General features: G+C 38.5%; 1 protein-coding gene across 1 annotated transcript in view; it reads right to left on the bottom strand.

Annotated features, from left to right (window-relative positions):
- The window catches only part of CPD (carboxypeptidase D), a gene marked incomplete at its 3' end in the record, with an annotated part of 53,719 nt that extends 27,584 nt beyond the window's left edge, over positions 1 to 26,135 (bottom strand). Inside the window, exons 1-6 of the mRNA XM_084236154.1 lie at positions 25,257 to 26,135; positions 19,140 to 19,387; positions 3,237 to 3,379; positions 2,871 to 3,040; positions 1,714 to 2,063; positions 1,113 to 1,304 (exon numbers count right to left, since the gene is read on the bottom strand). Coding sequence (XP_084092280.1) covers positions 1,113 to 1,304; positions 1,714 to 2,063; positions 2,871 to 3,040; positions 3,237 to 3,379; positions 19,140 to 19,387; positions 25,257 to 25,996 — 1,843 coding nt within the window. The 5' untranslated portion in view covers positions 25,997 to 26,135. The remainder of the gene's footprint in view (positions 1 to 1,112; positions 1,305 to 1,713; positions 2,064 to 2,870; positions 3,041 to 3,236; positions 3,380 to 19,139; positions 19,388 to 25,256) is intronic.
- Positions 26,136 to 27,495: the final 1,360 nt, after the last annotated feature.

The raw sequence follows: 27,495 nt of genomic DNA, 5'->3' as shown, positions 1-27,495 counted from the left end.
TCAACTTAAGCTTATTTCATTTAAATATGGGGTAGAAACCCTATTATTGTCATTATAGTGAAAAAAATATTGCAAGTGAATGAAAGAAAACTGTAGTAGAAGGCTCACTAGTGGTTAGTAGTTTCACCTTTCAGAAAGGTCTAGAGGAATGTCTGAGGGATTTGTGAGACTGACAAAGAATGAGGTCCTTAGGGAAAGGGTTTGAACTATATTTGTAAGGATTAACCCAGTCAGTCACTGGTTGATTTTCTCCGAGATCAGTGAGTAATAAATCATGTGGCTGTATAGTCATATTATGGTACTTATTCTACTTACTGGTATCATTTTCTGGAGGGAATCAACAGGTAGGAAGATATAGACATTCATTCTCCTAGTGAGAGCACTGCCCTTACCATGTTGCCCCAGGAAAGATGGGCATGCATGGAGAATAAATTGGGAGTAAAAACCATGACTGTCTTCAAAAGATATTTGGTTTAATTTTTCACTTATGAGTTAAGGTTCCTAATACAATAATTTAATAAGAATTACTGTCAAAATAGAATAATTTGTAAATATCTTCTATTATTTTTAGTTAGTAAGAGTCACTAGTGAAGAGAACTCCATTAAATATAAACTTTTTCACATAAATTATTGAATGAACTAACCTATCTTACAATAATGTAAGAGCTAAACCCAGGCCTCCCCGGTGGCGCAACAGTTGAGTGCTGGGTTGCAACAGTTGAGTGCTGGGTTGAGTGCTGAGCTGCCCGCAGCCTCTGCAGCACCGGTTCGATCCCCAGGTGAGGGTCCCACATGGCGCGCAGACCTCACCTGCCGCCCGCTGCTCCCCTCAGCAGTGTACTTCGTCATTCTGCCTGCTCTGCTCTCCGCTCTGACTCTGGTGAATTCTCTCATCCTCCCATGCTTCTGACAGTACCCAGTACTTGTATAAATAAATAAATAAAAATAAATCTTTAAAAAAAAAAAAAAAGAGCTAAACTCTAACTAGGAATGACAAGGAAAACAGGACAAAATCCCATGGAAACAACCAGCTAAAATTATCTTCTACTCACAAATCATTAGAACATCTGATAATCAAAAAGTTTAAGCACAAGTAGTGAGCTATGATTTACCTTCCTGGGCCTTTTCATATCCATCAGGATTCATGGATGGCATGAGGTGAATTCTAGTGTTACGAACCAAATCTGTTACTTCAGGGTCTGTTCCAAAGTTCTTACAAAGGTATTCAATAAGGTTCAATAGCAGTTCTCGTCCAACCACTTCATTTCCATGCATATTTCCAATGTACTTAAATTCTGGTTCGCCTACAAACAGAATAATTACATGAAAGACGTTTTTTCCTTTTCAGTTATCATGGACTCTGTTTTCATCCCAACATATGTTAAAACCCTAAACTAAAAATTTAAAAAAATTAAATTGGCAAAAGAAGCAGAAAAAAAATCTAAGAAAGTAGCTTCCTTACTAATACATATGTGTATGTGTTACACATATACACAATATGAAAATACCATTAGTAAAAAGAATCCAGTCTGTGCAGCATATTAAGCACTGTTTAACATAATCTAATTAATTGTCTTCTTTTCTGGCAAAAGATTGGTTACATTTTCTTTGTTCCAGTTATACACACGATTAGTGACCTTTCTTGATGAAGCATAGTAATATACAACTCTTGAGAGGTCTGATTGAAATTATCTGTAAGACCACACCAATTACCTGGTTCATGGACACCTGGATTATCAGATATCTCCATTACATAAAGTTCTCTTGACTCTACTGATTTTCCCAATGAATAAAGCCGGGTGATGTTAGGATATTCATTAGCAAATCTTCTCAAGAAGATTTCCATATCAGGGAAATGGTGGTGATGAAAGTCCTTTGGTTGAATTGGCTGGGGGGAGGATTTTGTTTCAGATGGACTATTAAGTATAGCAACTGTGCTAGCAGTTGCTACAACCTCAGTTGTGTCAAGGATTACCGGAGTGACAGTTGGCCGAAGGGAAAAGTTGAGCTTTGTGGCTGGCCCTTCTTTCACTATTATATTATTAACAGTTAGCGGTATATACCTGGGGAGAAAAAAAATTGAAAAAGTAGCAACTTAGAGTTAAATTAAAACACAATGCTTTAACATTATAACACTACAAAAACCTTTTCATTCTCTTGTACTTGGTGGTCTATCAAAGTTCAAATGAAATAAAGACAGATATGTAAATACAAGACTTTCAGGCACATCATCTCATGAATAATTTGTCTACAAGATTGTCTACAGAGAGTTATTTCTATTACCATTTTCTCAGGTCTACACATTAGAATATTTACCAAAAATTACACTCAAAGGAAGAGAATATGATAAAAGAGGGAGGTCATTTTGCTACAATACTCAAAGAAGGGATAAATTATCCAATTGTTTGCAGTGCATTATTAAACTGGCATTCAAATTACTTTCCCAAATAGGGACGTTCAAAATTAAAGGTTATCAAGTAAATCATTATCAAAGTGAGCATTCAGAAAGATTTCCAGGGGAGGTAGGAGACTACTTGTTTAATAAATTAGAAAGCTGATAAGACAGCTCTTCAAAATGTCTTTTAGAGAGCTTCTACTCTGGTATTCAGTTAGCTTTGAGGCAATGGTTTACACAGTTTGATCATCTTTTCAAGATTTTAATACTGTCTTTCCTCCCAATTTTACAATTTTACGTAGTTGTGCTTAGACTATACGACATAAAAACCACAAAAATATTTTTCATTATAAAATAGGAAAAAATCAAAAAACAAGGGAAAATAAAAGCCAGGTTTAGTAAATAAAATTTCCTAGACTATAGTTCTAAGACATAAGCAGATCTGATATTCTAAGAGTCTAATTTAAATTCTTACCCAGTTAAAACTGCTGTAATGTTATAAGTTCCAGGAACAAGTAATCTGTGAAAATCACCAAATCTGCCTGTTGTGATATTATGATTAATACCAGCCACTGAGATGGTTGCATTCTCTAAGCCAGATCCTGTTACTGAATCTTTAACAAATCCTTCAACTCCAATGTGAACCTGAAAAAAACAGAATCAAAGTAGACAGTTCAGAGACAATCAATATGGAATGCAAAAGAACATAACCTCCCTGCACTGATGCTAGAATTTCTAAAAAACAAGGTTAAAGGGTATCTACTATAGACTATTACTGATATGCAACCAAATCATTTAATCCATCATTTCCATACCCCAACTTTCCAGTTAGCTACTTTACCTTTTCAATCAATGTGATCAGAGACTCACGATTATTCTCCCATTCTTGTTTAAGCTGTGAAGCAGGTGGGTACTTGCAACACGATAGTTCTAGTGTGATTTCAAAACAGTTGGCCCACACATAATTGTAATCTTGCATACCTCCTGTAATACGATGTAAAAAATAAGTTTACTCTCAGAATTTCACTCTTAAAAAGATCAAAAAATCTGTATCAGCCTCTCTGCATGTATAAATTTTATTTTCATTAAATTGTTTGAAGTTGAAGAAGTTTTTTGAATTATAAAGGAGCCAAAGAAGATTAAAGGAGTGAATATACATAAAAAAGGAACATACATAAACGAAATAAATTTGGTTGATAGGATAAACATGAAGAGAAAAAACATACCCATTAGTAACTGCAGCAATAATAACAGCTCTACATTTGAGTGTTTACTACATGCCAGATATGTTCCATGATTTTTATTGTAAATGTGTATTAACATTTATTCTTTTTTTTAATACCTTTTTTTTTTAAAGATTTATTTATTTATTTACTCATACAAGCACTGGGTACAGTCAAAAGCATGGGAGGGTGAGAGAATTCACCAGCGCCAGAGCAGAGAACAGAACAGGCAGAAGGACCGAACTACACTGCTGAGGGGAGCAGCGGGCGACAGGAGAGGTCTGTCACGCCATGTGGGACCCTCACCCGGCGGCCGGGGATCGAACCGGCACTGCAGAGGCTGCAGGTAGCTTTGCAGCCCAGAGCTCAACCGCTGTGCCACTGGGGAGGCCCTTAACATTTATTCTTCATAACAACTTATGAGGTAGGTATTACTAGTTACCCATTTTACAGATACGTAAAGTGAGGCACAGAAAGGTTAAAATTTTTGTCAGAATGAGCACGAAGGGTATATACATGATTTTAAAGTTGTGAAGGATATTCATGTTAAAGAATTAAGTGGCTACTATTCTAAATATACTCTCGTTTGTCAAGGGGATGACACAAGAAATAAGAAAAACTACAGATCTAGAGTGAAACAACTACACAAATCAGGGGATGGAGGAATAAAAGACAACCTTTCAAACATGTTTAATGGAAGAGGAAAGAAAGAGGAACAAGCATCCATCATTAACCACCTTTTCCACTTCTACCCCCAAATAAGCCTACACACACTCATTTCATAAAGAGCCTATTATCATTCCTGTGGCTTGATTTTTTTAATAGACTTTATTTTTAGGGCAATTTTAATTTCATAGCAAAATTAAAGGAACCAAAGGTACAGAGACTTTTCTATGTACCCCTGCCCCTATACACACATAGCTTCCCACATTATCAACATTTACCCCACTAGAATTACAACTGATGAACCTACACTGACACACATTCCCACTCAAACTCAGTAATTTACATTAGGGTTCACTCTTGGTGTGGTACATTCTATGGGTTTCCACAAATGTGTAATAACATGTTTCCATCATTACAGTATCATACAGAGTAGTTTTACTGCCCTGAAAATCCTCTGTCCTCCTTCTGTTTACTTCTTCCTCCTCTCTAACCCCTGGCAATCATTTACCTTTTTACTATCTCCATATGGTCTTGCCTATCTCCAGAATGTCATATAGTTGGAATCATATAGCATGTACCATTTTCAGATTGGTTTATTTTACTTATAATATGTATTGTTGGTTCTTTCCAGTCTTTTCATGACTTGATAGCTCATTCCTTTTCTTTAAAGATTTATTTTTATTTATTTACGCATACAAGAACTGGGGTGTAGGCCAGAGGTGAGTGTGCGTTTGTGTGGAGGGCAGTGGTGAGATGATTCACCAGAGACAGAGTAGGGAACAGAACAGGCAGATCTACTGAAATATACTGCTGAGGGGAGCAGCAGGTGAGCCAGGAGAGGTCAGCTCCCTGGCAGGGGACAAATCCAGGCCTCAACAGTAGCAGGGGATAGCATGATAGCAGTAGACTTAACCCCTACACCACCATGGCAGCCTCTCATTTCTTTTTTAGTACTGAATAATGTGCTATTATCTGGATATACCACACTGTATTTATCCATTTACCTACTGAAGGACATTTTGGTTGCTTTCAAGTTTTGCAACTATGAATAAAGTTGCTATAAACATCTCGGTGCAAAATTTGGCTCACACCCACTTTTAACTACTTTGGGTAAATACCAAGAAGGATAAATTGTTTGACTGCATGGGAAGAATATGTTCAGTTTTTTAAGAAACCAAGACTCTCTTCCAAAGTAGCTGTACCATTTTGCATTCCCACCAAGGATTACAAAAAGGAGAGTTGTTCCACATCTTCACCAACATTTGCTATTGCCGGTGTTCCAGATTTAGGCCACTGGTATAGGTGTGTAGTGATAACTCATTTAATTCTAACTTCTCTGATGACACATGACATAGAGCATCTTTTCATGTCTGTCATCTGTGTATCTTCTTTAGTGAAGTGTCTGTTAAGGTTTTGGCCTATTTTTTAAATTGGGTTGTTGTTTTCTTATTGTTGAATCTTCTTTTAAAAGATTTTTTATTTTTGCATAGAAAAACTGGGGTATAGGCCACCAGAGATGTGGGGGATGAGAGGATTCACCAGAGACAGAGTGGAGCAGAGCAGCTAAGGGAAGCAGCAGGCAAGACAGGAGATAATGCTGTGCCATATGTGGGTTAGCTCCCTGGCTGGGAATCAAACACAGGCCATTGCTGTGGGCCATCACAATGATAGCACTGCGACTTAACCCCTAGGTCACTAGAGAGGCCCTTATTGTTGAGTCTTAAGAGTTCTTTATGTAGTTGGATAACAGTCCTTTATCAGATGCGATGCCCTTTTGGGGGTTGAATAATAAGTCCATTGTGTGTGTGTGTGTGTGTGTGTGTGTGTGTCTCACATTTGTTTCATCCATTCATTCGTCAATGAACATTTAGTTGTTTTTTTTGCAATTGTGAATAATGCTACAGTAAACATTTTTTCATTTGCAGCAAACATATTTTCAAGAATCCGTTTTCAATTCTTCTATATATATCCCAAAGCAGGATTGCCGAATCATTGGTAATTTCATCATTAGCTCAAAAAGTTTTTCATAATGGCTACACCACTTTATATTCCCACCAACCAAGCAAAGGGCTTCAAATTCACCTCATCAACACTGCTTTTCTTTTTTCAAAAAGTGGCCATCCTGAGGGTTGTAAGATATATCATTGTGATTTTGGCTTGCATTTCTCTAATGATTCATGATACTGATCATTTTTACAAATTCTTTTTGGCCATTTGTATGTCTTTTATGAAGAAATACCTATTCAAATTCTTTGCCCATTTATCAATCCAACTTCTTCTTTTGAGTTGTAGGAGTTTTTTATAGATTTTAAATGGTCACCCCTTTTCAGATATATGGTTTGCAACTTTTGCCTTTTCAAGCAGCTGCTTCCCTTGCTATACAGATCTTTGGCAAATTTTGAGCAAAGGTGTAATTTGATCTGAACTGCCTTTCAAAAAGATCATTCTGATTACTGGGTAAAAATGACTGTGGGAGGTAGCAAAAAGGGAAGCAGGTAGAGGAATTAGAAGAGAATGATGGCTTAGACCAGGTTGGGTGGAATGAAGATGAAGTAGATGGGTCAGGATGTAGAAAGGATTTTATAAAGAATCAAGGAAGACTTCTAGATTTCTGACAAGAAATTATGGTGCTAGTAGTGTGACTGACTGAGGAGATGAAGGAGAACAAAGGAAACAGATATGGCATGTCTATGGCTGCCTTTGGTCCTCTTCTCTTATTTCCTTGGTGCATCATAGAGCCCCATGATTTTAAAGATTATCTATAGGCTGATAATGCTGCCTGGCTTCTTTCCTAGACTTCAGACTTGTATATCCTATTGCCTGTTCAGTATCTCTAATTGGATATTGAAAACTTAACATCGCTTCTCGGCCTTTTGGCTAAGAGCAAGTGAAAACATATCCTCATCTTCCCCAAAACAGTTCCAAATGCAAACCCTCCACTTTGGTTAATAGAATTTTCATCCTTTCAGTTGATCATGCCAAAAGTCTTGGAATCACATTCCATATCCAGAGTATAAGGAAATTATGCCAGCCCTAATCTCAAAATATATCCAAATTCCAAAGATTTCTCCTCGCCTCCAGTGCTTCTGCCTTGGTACAAGCCACCATTCTTTCTCTGCCTGGATTTCTGCAATCACTGTTAATAGGCTCCCTGTTCCTGCCCTTGTCCTTCTATTTTTTTTTTTTTTCCTCAACAGGGATGCCAGAGTGATTGTTAAAATGCAAGTCAGATGTCTTTTCTCTGTACAGTGACTCCCTATTTCACTCAGCCAAAGTCTTTACAGTGACTTAAGGTCTTATATGATTTGTCCATCTTCTTTAACGTTCTTTCATGTTCTCCCCATCACTAGCTACATTGCTCCCCTTCAGCTCACTGGATGACCAGCTCTCTTCTGACTTTGGGTCTTTGCTTGAACTACTCCCACACTTGGAATGTTCTTCTTCCCAGTTATCCCTACTTGACTAATACCCTCTCCTCCAGCTCTTTGCTCCAGTTTCAGCTTGAAAATAAATTCACCCTGACCTCATTATTTAAAGTCGCTACTTTTCCCCATCATTATCTGAAGCCCATCCCACCACACTTGCAATTCCTCCCACCCTTTTCTACCTTTTTCTATAGCACTTCGCAACTATTATTTAGCCTTTGTTTTTCCATGCTAAATTATAAGCCACATGAGGGCAGAGCAGAGATATTTATTATGCCCACTGGTGGGTCTTCTAGGCACTAGAACAGAACCTGGTACATAGTAGTCTTCAATAAATATTTGTGGAAGGGATGGAAATAGACTGGAACAGTGGCAAATTAGGACTTCTATTTTTAATGCATTAAATTTGAAATGTCCACTGAAGATCCATGTGGAGATGTCAAATAAATTTTTTTGCTACAATATATACAGGTTTATACCCACCACAAGCCCAGTAATTTGGTCTTAACTTTTTTGGAAGGCAAGATATTTTTTTTTACTTTCTCTTACCTTCTAGCGTCATGGTACTCATTTTAGGCATGACAGGAAATTAGTTAGATGCTGGCTGTCATATCCCTACCTCATCATATTTAGTCATTAAGGTGACATTAGTCACCTTTAGTTGTTGTTGACCTATGATCACCTCTGATATCTGACTTGTATGTATACACATGGATATATATTATACACGCTATTCATCATACATGGCATTTATTAAAGTTTTCCAATTTTTATTACTATATTGGTCAGAGTATAGTGGGCATTGTGTATAAGACACTATCCTACAATTATAGAATCTTGGTAAGGAAGTAACACAGAACACACAAAAGTAAGTCTCAGAACAATGCAAATGTGAGTGAATCTAAGTTTTTTGCATATGTAAAGCTTAAGAGCTGTGTTAAATTACAAACATGTCCAAATCACACATTAGTTATACTAGAAGGCCGTGAAGTAGCCTACTTAAAACACTATAATCACCAGGCTTGAGTTATAGCATTCTTTTACCTTCCCTTAATTATCTTACTTCATAAAAACTTCTGAAATTCTAGCTAAGAGCAATAAGAAAACGAGGTTATAGCAGTATTTTAGAGGGTTATCTACTCAGCTTCTTAGACACAGCTTTAAAAGGAACTGTAACTAGACAGCTTCAGTCAGTGACAACATACTAATTATTCCTCGAGCAGGGGATGTGAAGGAAGGTCAGAAAGAAGTCTTTTAAAATAAAACTTAATGACTGGGAGAAAATTTTTGCATACAACGCTAATGATAAAGTACTGATCAAAAAATATATATAAAGAGCTGATGAGACTCAACAAAAACAAAGAAAATAATCCAGTCAAAAAATGGGCAGAAGAACTAAAAAGAAACTTCTCCAAAGAGGAAATGCAAACGGCCAACAGGCATATGAAAAAATGTTCCACATCACTTGTCATCAGGGAAATGCAAATCAAAACTACAATGAGATAACCATCTTACACCAGTGAGAATGGCACATATTAAAAAAACTAACAACAAATGTTGGTGAGGATGTGGAGAAAAAAGAACTCTCCTGCACTGCTGGCGGGAGTGCAAACTGGTCCAACCACTATGGAAAGCTGGGTGGTGGTTCCTCAATCTGCTAAAAATGGAGCTTCCATATGACCCAGCAATCCCACTCCTAGGTATTTACCCAAAGGATACAAAAACTTTAATTCAAAAGGAAGCCTGCACCCCTATGTTTATTGCAGCACTATTTACAATAGGTAAGCTATGGAAACAACCCAAATGCCCAAAAATAGATGACTGGATCAAGAAGATGTGATACATAAACACAATGGAATATTACTCAGCAATCAAAAAAGATAAACTCATGCAATTTGCAGCAACATGGATGGAGCTGGAAGTGACCATGCTCAGCGAAGTAAGCCAGAAAGAAAAAGAAAAATACCAGATGGTCTCACTCATAGCAGGAATTTAGAAAACCTAAATAAGGGATCAGGAAAAAGACTAATTATAATAAAGTAAAAATCAAAATCAAGAGATGACTATAAACCAGAGACACACTACATGGGGGGAGAAGGGAGTAGGATCAAAACAAGGGGGGTGGGAATTTTATAGGGACGATAACCAAGATGAAAATGCATACACTGTACCAAAAAATGATGTAAAAATATATATAAAATAAAAATTTAAAAAATAAAATAAAACTTAATTCCAAGTAAAGAAACTACATTCAGTGGCCTCCAGTACTAAAAATCAAACACTGCAGTAATTTTTTTGTAAATATACAGCTCTATGAACAATCCAAAACTCACAGAGGCAAAACTTCTTTTGTAGTTTCTATCAATGGGAGCAAATTTGCAATGAACAGTGTAAATGCTACAATGGACTATGCCACATCTTTGTAGAATTAAAATTAGCTTCACACTGTGGAATGTAGTACAGAGAAAATTAATTAAATCGTAGTACAGAGAAAATTAATTAAATCTTAGTACATTCCACCCAACAACAGCAGAGTACACATTCTTTTCAAGTACACATGAACAGTCACCAAGATAGATCATATCCTGGATTAAAAACAAACATAAAAACTTTAAAAGAACTGATATCATACAAAGTACATTCTTTGACATGATGGAATTATATAGAAATCAGTAACAGCAAGCTAGCAACAAAACATCCTTCTCTCAGTAAAATCTCATAAAAGTGAAACACATTTTCTCTAAGTTTGTAATAACTATTCCTAGAAGGCAAGTAGTCAGTTACATAGGCATCATTATCAGAAGAGTAAATCACTCTTAAAAATAATAAAGTTATCTAACTTAATATCAAAAAGGTTTCATTTACCAGCTTCAAGTTTAGTTTAGAATTTTTTATTTTTTTAATATTAAATTTTTTTTTTATTTTTTAAAGATTTATTTATTTATTAATTTATACAAGAACTGGGGTACAGGCCAGATGTGCAGGAGGGTGAGAGGATTCACCAGAGACAGAGCGGGGAGCAGAACAGGCAGACTGACGAAATATACCACTGAAGGGAGCAGCGGGCATAACAAGAGAGGTCTGCTGCGCCATGTGGGACCCTCACTGGCCGGCCAGGATCGCACAGCGCTGCGCTCAACCACCTGCGCCACCAGGGGAGGCCCTAGAATTTAGTTTTTAAATTATCTAAAAATCTGGAGACAAATGGGGCTATTAACTGAGTTATGAATAATTTAAGACTGCTTTGTGAGATGCCACAAATAGGCATTATTTGCCATCTGTGTTAAACTTAAAATTTGTTTTTCTAGTATTAAATGTCAATGACTATATAATAAGTATTCTTAACTAAGTAGCTGGTTCAGATCTGTTGTTTTGATTTTTTAACAAAAAAAACCTACTTATACAAAGCTTGAGTTCACTGATCAGTAGGTGGGCCTGATGTTCCTAACAACTGCAGTTACTATCAGATTCAGTTAATGCATCTATTTTTTTTTTAAGATTTATTTATTTATTTATACAAGCACTGGGTACAGTCAGAAGCACGGGAGGGTGAGAGAATTCACCAGTGCCAGAGCAGAGAGCAGAACAGGCAGAAGGACCAAAGTACACTGTTGAGGGGAGCAGCGGGCGACAGGAGAGGTCTGTCGCGCCATGTGGGACCCTCACCTGGCGGCCGGGGATCGAACCAGCACTGCAGAGGCTGCGGGCAGCTTCGCAGCCCAGAGCTCAACCGCTGCGCCACCGGAGGGGCCCAATACATCTATTTTTTTAAGTTGACTGTGTCATGTGGTTCAACTAAATGATGAAATGTCAGCTTTCCAAACAGTCGTCAGTCAAAGAAAAATTTAATTTTGGGATTGAAGTATTCTCTATAGGCATACCTCAAAGCAAGAAAAGCACTTGGCTAATAGTGTAAAGAATCTGTTCTTTATCCAACTTATTAACAATCATAAATAAGCAATACCCTATTACCCATTAGTCTCTCAGGGGACTAGCCAAACAAATGAGCTTCAAATTTTATTACAGTAAAATAATTTTGAAAAATATGCAAGACCATACATTTTTTAAATTTTTATTATTTTTATACATATTATTTTATATCATTCTTCCTTTTTATACAATATATGCTTTCTCCTCTCAGGTGTAGTCCCCATAAAGTTCCCACCACCAATTTACCCGTGCACCATCACCATAGTCCCTGTGTTCTTTCCTCCCTTTTTAAAAACTTTTTAATAATTTTACTTATTTTGTAATATATTTTTTATATCGTTCTTCTTTTTTTTTTTTTTACAATGTTAAGTTTTCTCATCTCAGTTATAGTCCCCGTGAAATCCCACCGCCAAGTCACCTGTGCACCATCACCAAAGTGATGGTATGGTACATAGTCCTCTTCCCATCTGTTTTGATCCTACTCCCTTCTCCTCCACTGCAGAATGTCTGTTTTATAGTTGCTTGTTGATTCCGCCACTGTTTTGATCCCTCTCTCTCCCCCTCCCCTGCAGACCATACATTTTTTACATTGGTATCTAAAAGTTTTCATTTTAAGTTTAAATAATTGCAAGCAATGTAATCACCTGCATAATATAAATTTTTATATTTTAAGTAACTTTTATATTATTTTGGATTATCCAAATATATAAAAATACCATAGTAATTTGATTCCTATCATCAACTATTTGAAACTGTTCTTGCTGCTTGACTAGGTCTCCCAGACTCCCTGATGCCCCCTGCATCTTTCCCCCAGAATGAGGGGCCAAACCTCCACCCCCACCCCATGTCCTGAGCTAAGGAGTATGGGGAGGGAGAGGAGCAGAGCAACCAAGGGAGTTAAAAGTTGTAACACACGTGACCAACCAGTTTTCTTCTTCCTATGGACAGTGACCTGCACAAACTCCTCTCTTTCCATGGGCCTGCACTGGTGTAGTTCCTGCAGCTTTAGGTACTAGCCTCTAGTGCTCCTCCCTCACTCTGGCTCTTGACATTTTGGTGGGGGATAATGCCAAATCCTGTGGCTCTCTAGTCTCCTCTTCAGTGGGCTGCCCAAGTTGTTCAACATGTGTAGATGACTCAGGGTTTGCCACCAGGCCTCAACAGGCCAGCTCGCTACACATTAGGCCAGCTTCCTGCCCCCAGGTTTGCCCTTAGGTCCCAATACCTGGGTATGCTACAACTGACTGCCCCAGGATCCATCCCTTTTTACTTGCTGCTGGCTTTTTCCTCCACATGTGCGGATGGCTCTAGTCTTAAGAGAAAGTCTAAAGAGCAAATTTTTCCTGACTTCCCTCAGTAGATCAACTACAAAGTATCAAACTGAATTATACAAGGACCTTATAAATCTTTCTTAGAAAAAAACTGCCATGTATATTTTAATAAGAAAAGTATTTTAGAGTGTGAGAATATAGATTGAAAATTTCCACTCTAAATTTAAATTTGGAGTTTACTATTGTTTAATAAGACTATTTCAAAGGAATAAATTTTGGTTTCTGTGAATGATTTATAATAAATTAATTACTAAGTGATAATTTTGTATTCTTTGAGATATTTTTAAAGCTAATGAATGAAAAAAAGTCTCTTCTTGAAAAAAAAATTCCCCATTTTCATATCCTTTAAATTCAAATTCACTTCGACAGAATCTTAACTGAACTTCGTCTTTGTATTCTGAGTAACTTATCTTATGAAAATCTATTTCCTTCACCACTCCCGCTGAATATATATTTGCTAATGACATGGCTCACAAAGTTAAACTAAATTACATAGTCCTGCATCTAAGTTGGTAAACACTATCTCTCACACAGCTTTGTACTACTTTTTTAAAAAACTGCTTTCCCATTCTCTACCACCCGTATTAAAGAGGAAAAAAAGAAGAAAAAGCACACTTAATTTAGACATTGGATCTGAAGATTTAGGGGCCAAATCATAAAATAATATTTAGTGTTTGGTTATCAACCATTATGCTACTGTCATCATATTACAAAATACACAACTGCATGGCTCCTAAAGGTCAGATGTTATATAAGGCTATTATTTCAGTTTACTAAAGCAAACTTGTGACTCAAGTAGAAGCAAATATTGAATATTGTTTTACCTTTTGGCTTTCCTTATAAATTAGGCAGCAGATTAAATAAGAAGAAAGGGAAGAGATGCGGGCAGCTCTTATACAAGAGCAGAAAAGACCTAAGGTACTTTACTAATACATCTTTGAGTGTCAATAGTGTTCTTAAAACAGACTGAGAATTAGTATCTGAATTATCAGCGTTCCTTAAACATCCCAATACAAAATGTCAAAGCACATTCACTTTGGAGGTGAAAAAGCACTCACCTGTTATATGAGGGTGTGTGTGTGTGTGTGTGTGTGTTTTCTTGCTGAACTGCTGAATTTCTGGCTCCAGGTAATTAAATTATTCCAGGAAATAGCATCAATGCAATTTTCAAAATAACGTACATTACCATATGTTTTCCAATTATCTTATAACGTCTAAATCCCTTTATCATATCTCTCTTCCAAGCTCCAGAGCCTATTTCCCCAACTGCCCATTAGAATTTGTGACCAGTACTTTAAGTAACACCTCCAATTTTTACATACACATTCCTCCAGTTGGTTTTTACTACTTCCTTTATCAGTCTTGTCCAGACTCAAAACTTCAAAATTTTATCTTTGGATCCTTTATCCTGGTGACAACCTGTTCGACCATCTAACTGAAGGTCAGTCCTGCAATTCTTCTTGCATATTTCATACTTCCTTCTATTTTCTAAAGTATCACCCCTCTAGATAAAGCCTACATCTTGGAGGGAAAAAAGACCTCATTCTTATTGACAGAAAAACCTCCCTACTCTCTTTTCCTCTAGGACTCTTCCCCTACCAATGCATTCTGCATAAAGATAACTATAGAATAAATTAACAGCATACTATCCTTACTATCAAAGAAGTCACACAAGCAAGAGACAAAAAACTACTCACAACATAAATAGAAAAGCATTATATGACAGTATAAACAAAAGAATTCTAGAAAGGCAGGAGAATGACAGTGACAATTATTATAGGAGAGGTTTGAGAGGAGATTACAGCTGAATTGGAGAAAGGCACTCCAGAGAATAATCCAACATGTGAAAGTTCACATTTGGGGGGGGGGGGAGTAATTCAGTGGCAGGAGAGAAGATAGGAGAGTAGACTAGAAATGGAGACTTGAGTCACAATGTAGGAAGTTCAATATCAAGCTAAGTAGTTTAGACTTGATCTTATCATGATGTGAAACAAACTACAATATAGGAATGTTTTAAATTATTATACATTTGCTATTTTATTTTTAATATGCAATTTTTAAAAAGAAGTAACACATGGCAAAAGTGTGGAGGAAAAGGAACCCTCCATTTTTGTTGCAAATGTAAACTGGTCTAGCTCTACGGAAAATAGCATGGAGGTTTCTCAAAATATGTCCTTACTGGTGTTTTGTCTTCATGATCTAAAAAGTGCTGAGAAAGGTATCTTTAAGATCTTCTTCTGTATTTCTGGATTTGCCTGTTAATGTCAAATAGTATATTATTTCAGCTCTACACTCTCCATTTGATTCTTTTCTGTATTCAATAGATTCCAACTTTCTGGTGTCATATGGTTTAATCTATATACTCTGTTTAATGACACAGAAAATTCTCCTCAAGAATAAGCTTTTCCATTTTTCACCAAATCTATTCTCTTACACTGTTCAAAACAACTGGGTAATTATTTTCCGTATGCTCTTCACTTTCTGTCAGCTATCTACTTCAAGCCAAATACACCTCAATTTTTAGAGTATATTAATGAGGCTTAGTCTGACTTCCACTTATACACAGAATAGTTGCCCATATGATCAAAAGAGTTTATAGTCACAAAAACAAACAAAGAAAAATTAATTTCATTATACACTCTCTGGTCACATTTCATACCTGTCTACCTGTAGTATAAAAGGGACTGAGGAGAAAGACTCAGTCCCAAGTTAGCAGTGCCTTAAAAGGACATAAACATAGCTTTATGCCAACCATCCTGACTAATCATAGATTGCATAGACCCCTATCAGCAACACAAAGGCCTGATAACTATATTTCTGACCAATTTCCCATCTCAATACTCATTCATATGATAAGGAAGGCAATGTTAAAGTAGGTCAGCTGGGATAAACTTTTGTGGCTTAGTCCTCATTGGAAATGACATATAAACAAAGTAAGACAAAAGAAAAAGCCTAAATAAGTAGTTCCTCCTTATCTGTGGTTTCACTTTTCACAGTCTCAGTTACCTAATACACAAAGGTAAATAACAGAGCATATAGATTTCAGTAGTGAGATTTCAAGCAGCTCCTTTTCTCTTTCTCTCTTTCTTTGTGTGTGTGTGTGTGTGTGTGTGTGTGTGTGTGTGAGAGAGAGAGAGAGAGAGAGCGCGCGCACGCACACGTGTGAGCACGAGCATGTGTGCACATGCACTGGAATTCAAACACAAAGCTCTGTTCTTAGCCATTATACTACACTGCCTTCTAGAATTCTTCTATATGCAGGAAAATAAAGTATAGCAATTTTCTGCCCAAGAAAATTTCTAAAAGTTACACAAAATTGTGATCTTTAATTATATAATTCCAATTATAAGTAATATGGGATTAATTACCCCTTTAGAAATGTTAACAAGTTGAAAAAAGGCAATTTCTAAAGGTCTTCAAGTTTCATTAAATTTGCTTGGAAATAAAACATACTAAACCATCAGATGATTTTTATATCTTCAAAACTGTGAAATAAAAAAAAAGAATGGTAGATAAAACATACACAATTCATTACACTGTGGTTAAAAAAATAGAAGGTCTGTTCCATGAATATGTTCCGGTTAATCTCTTACAATAAGACTTGAGCAAAGGAATGTGACTATTCACAGCTTTATTAGGTTAGTCATTCCCTAGAGGGATCTTGCAGTTTTGAGAGACATGTTGAGAACAGTAAGGCTCACCTACATAGGCAGCTAGATTTGCTGAGTCAACACAGGCAATGAAGGTAAAAGTGCTGAGGGCCAGATAAACCCACATCCCATATTAATGCACTGTTGTCTGATCTTTGCGAGCAGGAATCATCTCTATTTTGCTCCCATAGTATTCCCATATACTATAGGACATGGCAGATGCTCAGTAAATATTTGCTAAGTGAATAAATGATACTGCACAAACTATTTCCTCTCTTGGACCTTGATTTCTCATAAAACACAAGAGTTAGATTAAATCAATATATTCACTTTCAGCTCTAAAAGCCTATACTTCTTGGAGCTAGAATGTCAAATTACATCACATAAAGTATCAGTAAATTACTCCAGGACATCCTGGGTCTGAATATATCCCTAGTCATAAGGTTTCACAACATCTTACTCATTGCAGTTCCATATAAGATAAACAAAATAGATTTGCCCTGTGGAAAGTGTTCAATACTGCTAAGGTAGGAAGAGACAGAAACTGGTTGATAGAAATAACATAAAATAATCTGATCATTCAGCTAAAACAGAAGAAAAGGTAATGCTTATAAAAGCAATAAAAATGGTAATAGCAAAATTTAGCTTCCTGACATGTTCAAATAATGAGAAAAACCTGGCATTTAGTTTAAATAATCTTATTTCCTGTGAAGGCGGCACACTTATTTCTTAAAATAGTACAAAAAAGCGTTACCTTCTTTAATCAAATGTCAATTAGAAATTGCTTTCTAATTTTTACAACTTTCTCCAAAATAGAAGTGAATTATTTTTAACATATTATTTTAACATCTCAAACTAATAAAGCAACTTACTACATCACAAAACCACTAGATCATGAAGTCAGCTTTTATTAAATATATTTGAAGACTGAAATGGAATTAATCACCAAAGTATGTTCTTATTTTATTTTATTTTTTTAAAGTCCCTTATTGGCCTCCTTGGTGGCCTAGGGGTTAAGTTTCAGTGCTGTCATCTCTATGGTTTAGGTTCAACCCCTGGCCAGGGAGCTAACCCACATATGGTGCAGCAGACCTCTCCTGTCTCACCCCCTGCACCCCTTAGCAGTGTATTTCAGTGGGTCTGCCTGTTCTGCTCCCCACTCTGCCTCTGGGGAATCCTCTCATCCCTGCACCTCTGGCCTATACTCCAGTCCTTTGAAACTAACTAAATAAATAAATAAATTTGATTTGATGTAGATTAAGTCTGATTTGAAAAAAACAAGTCCCTAATTAAAAAAAAAAAGTTAAATAATTTTCAGTTCACCTCTAATTGTTAAGAGCAGAAAGTTTGGCTTCTAAAATACTTTAAACAAGCATATGGATGCTTGTTACATACAAGAAACAGTGGTAGAAACTATACAGGAATCAAAACATTATAAGGTATCAAGGCCTCAAATTTAGAACCCAATTTGGTACACACTTCTTGACAAAGTAAGTTAGTGACTTCAATAAAGACACGTTAAGAGAAATGTCATGAGACACTTTATGACTGACAATAAAAAGATAAGGAAGACCTAGGCCATTTCACCATGGACAGGGTCTAATAAGAGAAAAAGTTATAGTGATGACATTTCTATGGATTGACTTGTTCCTTATGTTTACTCTTAAATAGTCTAACCCCGCCCATAAAAACAGAGAAGGTATTATTCGACAGATATCAAAAGTTTAAAAAGCTTGAGAGCTGTTTTCTCTAAAAAGAAAAGGTAAATAGGGCCTCCCCTGGTGGCGCAGCGGTTGAGCGCCAGTTTGTGCCCCAGCTGCCTAGAGGGTCCCACAAAAAAAAAAACAACAAAAAACAAAAAACAAAAGAAAAGGTAAATAATTCAAGCTTGTGTTAACAATTCTTAAAAAAAAAAATAACATTCCAGATGTTTTAGATGGTGAATCTGATTCACCATCATTAAAAAAATAATGATTATGATTGTTTTAGACTGGAGAAACTAAAAAAGCACAAGACCCAAATATAGTGCTTAAACCTTGACTGGATCTGATTTGGAGGAAAAGGAGCTATAAAGAATACTTTTGGGAAAACAGAGGAAATTTGAGTTATGGACAGCGTGTGAGACAGTGGTGAATTATTATTCATTTCTCAATAATGGTTATGGTACATAAGTTATGGTGCATAATTGTACACAAAAATGTCCCTAAACTTTGGAAATAAATGTTGAGCTGCTTACTGGTGAGTGTCATAAAATCTGCAATTAACATTTGGCAGCTTTGAGAGGGAGAGAGAAAGAGCACGTGTGTGCATACATTTGGAGTAAGATAATGATAAATTCACATGAAGGATGTGATGTGTTTGTATAGTTTTCTTTCAATTTTGCTGTGGATTTGAAATTCTCAAAATAAAGATTCTTCAAAATTAAAATTCTTCAAAAACTCCCGTTTTTCAGTCAGAAAAAAGTTAAGAAAGCTAAATGAACAAAGGGAAATACAGAACAAATACTGTGCTTTACATACCTTCCACATCATACCAATGTGCACCATTTGTGATTCCATCTTTGAAAGTCTCGTCTTCATCTCCTGGGCAATGGGGCGCACCAGTTTTCATTATGGGGTGGTTTGAAGCATAGGCTCTTGCCAAGTATTTAAAAACTTCATCATCTGAGGTTTTACTATAGATTCCAGTAGCCTTATGTCCTGGAGAATCATCAAAAGGATAGCTTGCTACCACTGAGCCACCATGCAGATTTCCAGAAAGAATAAACCTTTGAAAACACAAGTAAATTACATATTACTTTTAAAAAGTTTAGAAAACACCATGTATTTAAAAAGTCTACAACAGCTTTCATAAATGAACTCAGTTATACCTCTCTTGAAGACCTAGAAAACACCTCTATCAGCTGTTATAAAAAATCAATAAAAGAAAATGAAAAAAGCATCATAAATTTAACAAATTTCAGTCAAACTATTTTTATAATTCAAGTTAACCTCAAATAACTTTAAAGAATTTTTCCATGATTGAAAAAGTAGCTGAAGAACCCAATATAAATTTTTATGTATCAGGACAATCTTATTCACTGAATACCAAATTCATGTATTAGGTTAGACAATATGAACTTTCCAATATTCAGCCATTTTTTTACTTACAAAAATGACTATTTCATACAGTTCAACCTAATGCTTGTATTTCATAACATGCAAAGTTTATAAAGTGCCTTGTATAGTTACCTATTTGCTGACTATATGAATAAGGTAAATAGCTTTCATATTTACTGTCCAAAATTTTTAAAGATAGAGAATCTAATTTAAAACAGGCTGTATTTTGCCTCAAATCAGTTTCCAATACACTACATTCACATTTTCAAGAGAGAAGCCACAGTTGAGAATATTTGGGGAAGTAAGAGAGAGACTGCTTTCAGAGAAAAATACAGCACATAAAGACTAGTCCTCCATTGCACGACCATAAAGCAGTTCTCTTTCTAGGCCCAAGATTTCTGAATGAGTCATTAAAAAATAAATTGATGTAGACAGGGCTATTCCTATAAAAGATGGGAAACAATTTACAATTTGGTTAAATTTATAAATATAAAATTACTTAAAGTTTATAGTGAAAACTAAGGCAAAAACATGCCCAAGTTCTATTTATACATCTTTCCCCTCATATAACAGTTCAAACTATTCATTACTATGAATAGAGATTAAACACCTTTCTCTTTGAACTCTAAACTAAATTTTTCTACTTTTTTCTGCTCTTTTGTGGTTGAAAGGAACTGACAAATTCTAAAGGGGGTTGATATATAACATTTCTTTCTACATACTCAAAAGAAAATTAAACATATGGTATGTCTAATTTGAAATATTATTTTAAGTATGATCAGTACCACCCATATCAGAGATCAAACAATGAAAATTACTTGTAACAAAGATTCTGTTCATCAAAAGACAGAACTTAGCCAATAAAAACAGTGATTAAATACTAGACTATTGAAAAATACTAGTTAAAAACTAATATAATTATAATTAGCACTCTGCCAGACACCAGAGAATGTTATTTGGCATAGCAGCAACAGCACAGGCTTCAGAGCCAGGCAAATATGGCGAACAACATTTGGTCTCCCCAACCTGTCAGTTGCCAGTAATATAACATGATCAGAAGTAGTTACTCCCTGTGAAGTCATTGAACCCCAATTTCTCTTTCATCTGTAAAACTGGGATTAATGCTACCTGCTTTCCAGGTTTGTTATGAGAATTAACTAAGATAATACACATACAATATCTTCCAGCACGACTGCATTATGGCACCTACTCAACAAATGTTGGTTCCTTTGGTGAGATCCAGCATCCTACTCAGGGAATCACTGCCTTGGGGACTATCATTCCACTCCCTACTTCCATTCCAGCCCCCAGATGACAGAATGATACAGAACAAAATGTATTCTAACATGGTAACTCCACCATAACCATAATTTATTTCCTCCCACTGACTTTGGGAAAACTACAAGAAGGCAAACCAGTTCAGGCAATCCATTCAGTAACAAATGTACTTGAGTATCAAGATTCTAGGCGCCAGGGGACATATCATTGAAACACACACACACACACACACACACACACACACCCTCAGGGCATTCACATGCTAGTACACAATATTCTAAATAAGTGAAGCATGCTACTTTAATTACTTATTTTCAATTTAAACTTTAAAATCCAAGGTGTCTACTAAATGCTGCTTTTCACTTTATTGGACAGTTCTTGCAACACATCTCAGAAATACCATTAAAATGGCTTAACTGGACATTTCCAAAAGAATGAATTATTTGAAATTTACTTGAGTGATAAAGTTCAACTAATTACTTAAAACTATAAATGCCATCTTTATAATAAGAGTTTCAAGAGAAAGTGACACCTTTCAGAGTGGCTATAAAATTACTGCTTTCTGAAGAGCTAAAAAGAAACTTCTCTGAAGAGGAAATGCAAATGGCCAACAGGCATATGAAAAAATGTTCAACATCACTTGTCATCAGGGAAATGCAAATCAAAACTACCATGAGATACCATCTTACACCAGTGAGAATGGCACATATTAAAAAAACTAGCAACAACAAATGTTGGCGAGGGTGTGGAGAAAAAGGAACTCTTCTGCACTGTTGGTGGGAGTGCAAACTGGTCCAACCACTGTGGAAAGCTGTGTGGAGATTTCTGGACCTACTAAACATAGAGCTTCCATATGATCCAGCAATTCCACTCCTAGGTATTTACCCAAAGGACACAGAAACATCAATTCCAAAGAACACCTGCACCCCTATGTTTATAGCAGCACTGTTTACAATAGCTAAGCTTTGGAAACAACCCAAATGCCCAAAAATAGATGACTGGATCAAGAAGATGTGGTACATATATACCATGGAATATTACTCAGCATTCAAAAAAGATAAACACATGCAATTTGCAGCAACATGGATGGCGCTGGAAGGGATCATGCTCAGCGAAATAAGCCAAAAAGAAAAAGAAAAATACCGGATGGTCTCACTCAATGCAGGAATCTAGAAAACTTAAATAAGGGACCAGGAAAATGAATAACTATAAGAAAGTGAAAATCAAAATCAACAAAAAACTATGAACCAGAGACACTTTTGGGGGGGCGGGGGCGGGAGGGGAGGGATTGGGGTCAGAATGGGGGGGCTGCAATTGTATGGGGAATATAACAATAAAATTTATAAAAAAAAAAAAAAACAAATAAAATTACTGCTTTCTGTCTTTGTCAAGCCAACTTTGCATATCAAGAAAGTACCTTTAGGGGCCTCCCTGGTGGCACAAGGGGTCAAGATGCAGCACTGTGAAGCTAGCTGCAGCCACTGCAGCCACTGCAGCACAAGTTCAATTCCGGGGCAGGGAGGTGACCCACATGGCGCAGCAGACCTCTCCTGACTTGCCCGCTGCTCCCCTCAGCAGTGTATTTCAGTATATCTGCCTGGTCTGCTCCCCACTCTGTCTCTGGTGAATCCTCTCACCCTCCACATCTCTGGCCTGCACCCTAGCTCCTGCATGCATAAATAAATAAATCTCTAAAAAATAATAATAATAAAGTACCTTTATTTGAAAGGTAGTTTATGGTTTCCATTCAAATCAATCAATTCTCTTAAGTGTTTCTCGTACATGAATCCAGTATCATATATCTATCATTCCTTGCATAAGATTTAGAGTTGCTGTTAAGTATATTAAAATTTATAAATAAGGGTCTATAAATTTTATAAAATTAGCCTCTAAGTTGTTGCTCTCCAGCTAACCATATAAATGAAAACTTAAGAGAACCTGCTGTCTCACAAACTAAATTCTAAAGATTCAGGAAACTGTTGATATATACACACATGACCCCCAAAATAATCTGTACCCACCTTCGACAATATAATGCTTTTCACAAACATACCAAATAGAGGATTTATGCATTAACCTCCTATTGAAGTCTAAGCAGGTATATTTAACTAAATAAGTGCAAAAATGGAGGTCAAATAAATTGCAAAATCTTAATCACGGAATTTAAAATCTTGTTATTTTCATAAGTACACATCTTAATTATCAATAGGAAAAAAACAACTATTGTATGAAATGTAAAGTGAAACAAAGAAAATAAACTTCTATCCTAAGCAAGAGGACATAAATCTTAAACATTTATATATGCAAAATAAAATCTATTTCTTATATAAATGAGTGAATAGCATATTAAGAAACTATCCAATTTCTTATTCGATTGTCTTCCATAGCTACAAAACAAAATGATTTACTTTGTAATATCAATTGACATACAATCAGCTTTCAAAATCCTCACAAGCTCTCCTCTTTGAATTAATTTATAATCATTAAATACTGGTAATATGAAAAAGCTAATTTAGATTAGCTTAATCTAAATTTAAATTTCAAGTTTTTAGTATAGCCTCAAGGTGACCTGTCCCAAAACAAAGTTCACTGTCATTTTTGGTCACAGTGGAACTAATAACGGAAGAGAAAAATTTAGTCACAGAATTTATACCCCTGCAAGGGCTATAATAGAGCATTTTAAACAGGTCATTTAAGCATTGCAAACGGTATGCTTGATAGATACATAATCTCAGAAAAGTTCTGACCATAACAGCTGCTGACAGTTGAGAGGTTCTTTCATGTTCTAGTTCTTATGCTAATGGTCAGAGGTCATGATACAATTCTCTTTAAAGGTGAAAAATCGTTCCAGAAAAGTGTATGTGAAATTAAAAATCTACAAGGGAACTTAAAGGGAGGAGTAAAGTGAAAGGTGGAAATTAAAAAGACTCTGGAATTGTCATAATACCCACAAATTTTCTAGACCTGCTACATATGACTGAAATCTTGTTAAAGAAATGATTCCAAGTTCTGCAGAGAAAGTTCTTTACTCATGATTACTTATATCTTATCTGCCTCTCAGAAATCTTCCTCACATCAAGATGGAAATATTGACTAGCTTTACAATCCTTTTAAAGGCACAGAAATGGGGGATATGCTGGCAAAACAGCTGTTTGAAAAAGAGAAGAGATGATGCTCACTTCGGACATGATTCCATCTGGAGTAAGTTCCCGCTTTCTTTATTCCTCTTTTTTTTGCTGAAAATCCTACCCATCTCTCAAGATTCAGTTCAAGTGCTACCTCTTCCACACAGATGATCCATATTATTGCACCCATACACATGTTGCTAGTAGGAACAATTCTTGTAAAGTTTAACTGGCTACATAAACACACCTCAGATATAATATTCTGTTGTATATACCAGTTTCTTGAGGTCCTCGTGCTTCCAATTTTTAATTTTTTAAACATCGCATTTCTTAATAACACTTAAGGTGTGTGTTAAATGTGACATTAGCCACTAAGCCTTAGCCCACTAGTAAACTGTGCACATGGCATCAGAAACCCTTCAGAGAATCTAAAAAGCAGCAGCTCACAGATGAAGATTCCAGATCTGTGCAAGTTCTCCAGTCATATCCATATGCTCCTTAGCTGAGTCAGAGGTAAAGACTGGAAGAGAACCAGTTTTTGTCAAATAACCAAGAGGAAGACCCAGGGAGTGTCATTTATCGTTTCTAGGCTACAGTCTTCCTCTTCACTGACTAGGAATCAGCCTAAGTCTCAGCCACACTATGTAAATTATTTAACCACTCTGACCCTCAGTTTCCTCATATGCAAAACAGGGATGTTAGTGGTGTCCGTTTCAATGCAATGCACGGGAAGCGCTTACCAAGGTGACTATAGCAACAGCATTACTGACAGCTTATCTATAAAATTAATCAACTGACTTAGGCTCTTCTTCAGGTCTCTTCCATCTCCGGCAGTCTACGGTCTATGTAAGAGTAGGTACCAGAAGGCCAGAAGGAATCTCTCCTCCAGTCAACCAGATCTCCTTACACCTCTAGAACAAACGCCAGCCTCTAGACAGCGCTTCTGGACGGTTAGCGTTCACGGGCGGCTAAGCGGCCTGGACCCTGTTCCGTTAAGGGGTGTAGCCCTTCACCTCACTACCTCCACCCACCCCCCGGGCCTGCAAGCCTTGTGGGAGCGCCCACGGAGTGCCGGACCCAGCCTCTGGCTCCCGAGCCGCACCGACTCCGAGGGAGGAGGGAGGACCACGCTCACTTGTTCCTGCGGATCCAGTCGATGAGGGCGCGCACCTCGGGCACGTCGTCCAGGGCCGGGGGCTCGCCGGTGCTGAACTGGTCCGGGAAGCTGCGGTTGAGGTCGCGGCCGCGGCTGTTGTCGCGGCCGCTGGCCCCAGGCGGGGCACTGTCGCCGAGGCCGCAGTCGCCCTCGCGGGCGCGCTCGAACCCGTCGGGGTTGAGGCTGGGCAGCAGATACACATCGGTGGAGTTGAGCAGGCGGACGAGGCGCGGGTCCCCGCGGCGGTAGCCCGCCGCCAGCTCGCGGGCCAGGTAGACGAGCACCTGGCGCGACACGGTCTCGTCGCCGTGCATGTTGCCCACCAGCTTCACCTGCGGCCGGCCGGGCAGGAGCGGCCCCGCCGCGTCGGGCCCGGCCTCGCCGTCAGGGGGCGGCGGCCCCAGGCCCGCCGTGAGCCGCAGCACCCACAGCGGCCGGCCCTCCACCGAGCTGCCGATGCTGAAGAGGCGGGCGAGGCCCGGGGGCCCCGCGGCCGCCGCCTCCCGCAGCGCCGAGCCCAGCTCCTCTTCGTGGTAGTAGCGGTCGAACTGGCCCTCGGCCGCTTCGGCGCCCGCGCTCGTCGTCGTCGTCGTCGCCTCCGCCTTCTTGATGTGCGCGGCGCGGGCCGGGCTCCACAGCAGCAGCAGCAGCAGGAGCCCCCACAGGAACCCGAGGCGCCCAGGCCGCCGCAGGGGCCGCGCGCCCCAGCCGCTCGCCATCTTCCACCCGCGCCGCTAAGCCCGGCTCCGCTCCCGCGGCTCCGCGCTCCGGGAAGCCGGGGCCCGCCGGATCCCCTCCGCGCCTAGCAACCCCATCCCGCCCTCCGGCCCGCGCCAATCGCCGGCCGGCCTGCTGCGGCGTCACGACGGGGGCGTGGCTGTCCTTAAAGCGGCCGAGTCGCCCCGCGCGCGCTCCCTTGCATCGCGGACCAGCTGCGGTCGCCGAGAATCCTCCCGCGCTTTCCCTCCGCCCCCTTCCCGCTTCGGCGCTGGCTCCGCGGCTGCTCCTCTCGCTCCGTTTCTTTATGGCTTTTCCCGGACGTTCTCACCGCCCTTTATTCTGAGCGGCCTTACCCGCTCCCTTCCTATCTTTGCTGCGGCGCTTCCCAGCTGCGCTGTAATGCTTAGAACGGAGACTCGAGTCACAGAACTCGGAAAAACCCCCAAAGGTTCTAAAGACCGTATCTTTGAGACCCAAAGGACGCCTCAGCTCTTTCCACTTTGCACCCTGCGGACCAGAGTCGAATATTCGCCCCGAACCCAGCGCCCCGCAAGTGACTGAAGAGAGCGGGACGGGGCGCTCGAGGGGGCGGAAGGTTCGCTACCTCACAAGCAGTCCATTCCATTTTCGAGTTTCCGTGTGGAAAGGTTTCTCCTTTCTGTTCAGCGGGAATCTGCTGCTGGACTATCTGTGTGTGAGTGTATGTATTCCTCTGGTGTCTCCCCTGGTTATTTCAGGGCAACTAAAAGCCGGCGTGTGCTGGTCTCGCCCTCTGTAAGCAAATTTCATTTCATAGTTCACTTTCCCACTTCTCACACCTCTTCTGAGCAAGTTGTTTGTTTATCTGGAGCCTTCGAATGACATATTAAAAGCAGCAGGTGTGACGTTTCTGGAAAGACTTGCTTGGCGAGTATAATTTCAGAACGCCTCAATGCTCCATCAAAGCTGGCATAATCAATGTTTTATCGTCTAGAGAAGAGGCCTATTAAACTGGTCTTTAAAGTAGACTTTAATCGCTTTAGCTTGAAGAAACACAAAACCTCACACGATCCTTTTATCAAGTGTGAAAGTCTACCCATCTAAAATCATTGCAATAACTTCTGTATTTCCTTCTTTCTGACTGAACTCTAATACGACTGATAAAGAGTTCATGCATTAAATATTTACTGAACAACTAGTGTGTGCCAGAGCTAGGCACTGGTAAGCAATTCACTCTGCCCAGCTAGAGACTGGATATAGTTTGTGGTTAAGTGCTACAGTAGAAACAGGGGAGCCCAGGCATGGGAAAATTCATTCAACCTGAAGAGGAGGAAGGAGGAAGAAAGAAGAGAAAGTGGGGTGGGGTGAGGTGGGGGGGTGGGGGAAGGCAGGGAATGGGATTCTGGACAGAAGGAGGGAAGGAGGCACAAGCACAGAAGTCTACAAGGCTTAAAAGCAAATACTGCACATTCTGGGAACTACATGAGCAATAGGATTACTGAGGTGAAGGAGCTCACAA

The sequence above is a fragment of the Talpa europaea genome (assembly GCF_964194135.1).
Source record: "Talpa europaea genome assembly, chromosome: 7".
NCBI classification, from domain to species: domain Eukaryota; kingdom Metazoa; phylum Chordata; class Mammalia; order Eulipotyphla; family Talpidae; genus Talpa; species Talpa europaea.
Note: the sequence above shows the minus strand (reverse complement) of the source record. Positions and strands in the feature narration are given on the sequence as shown.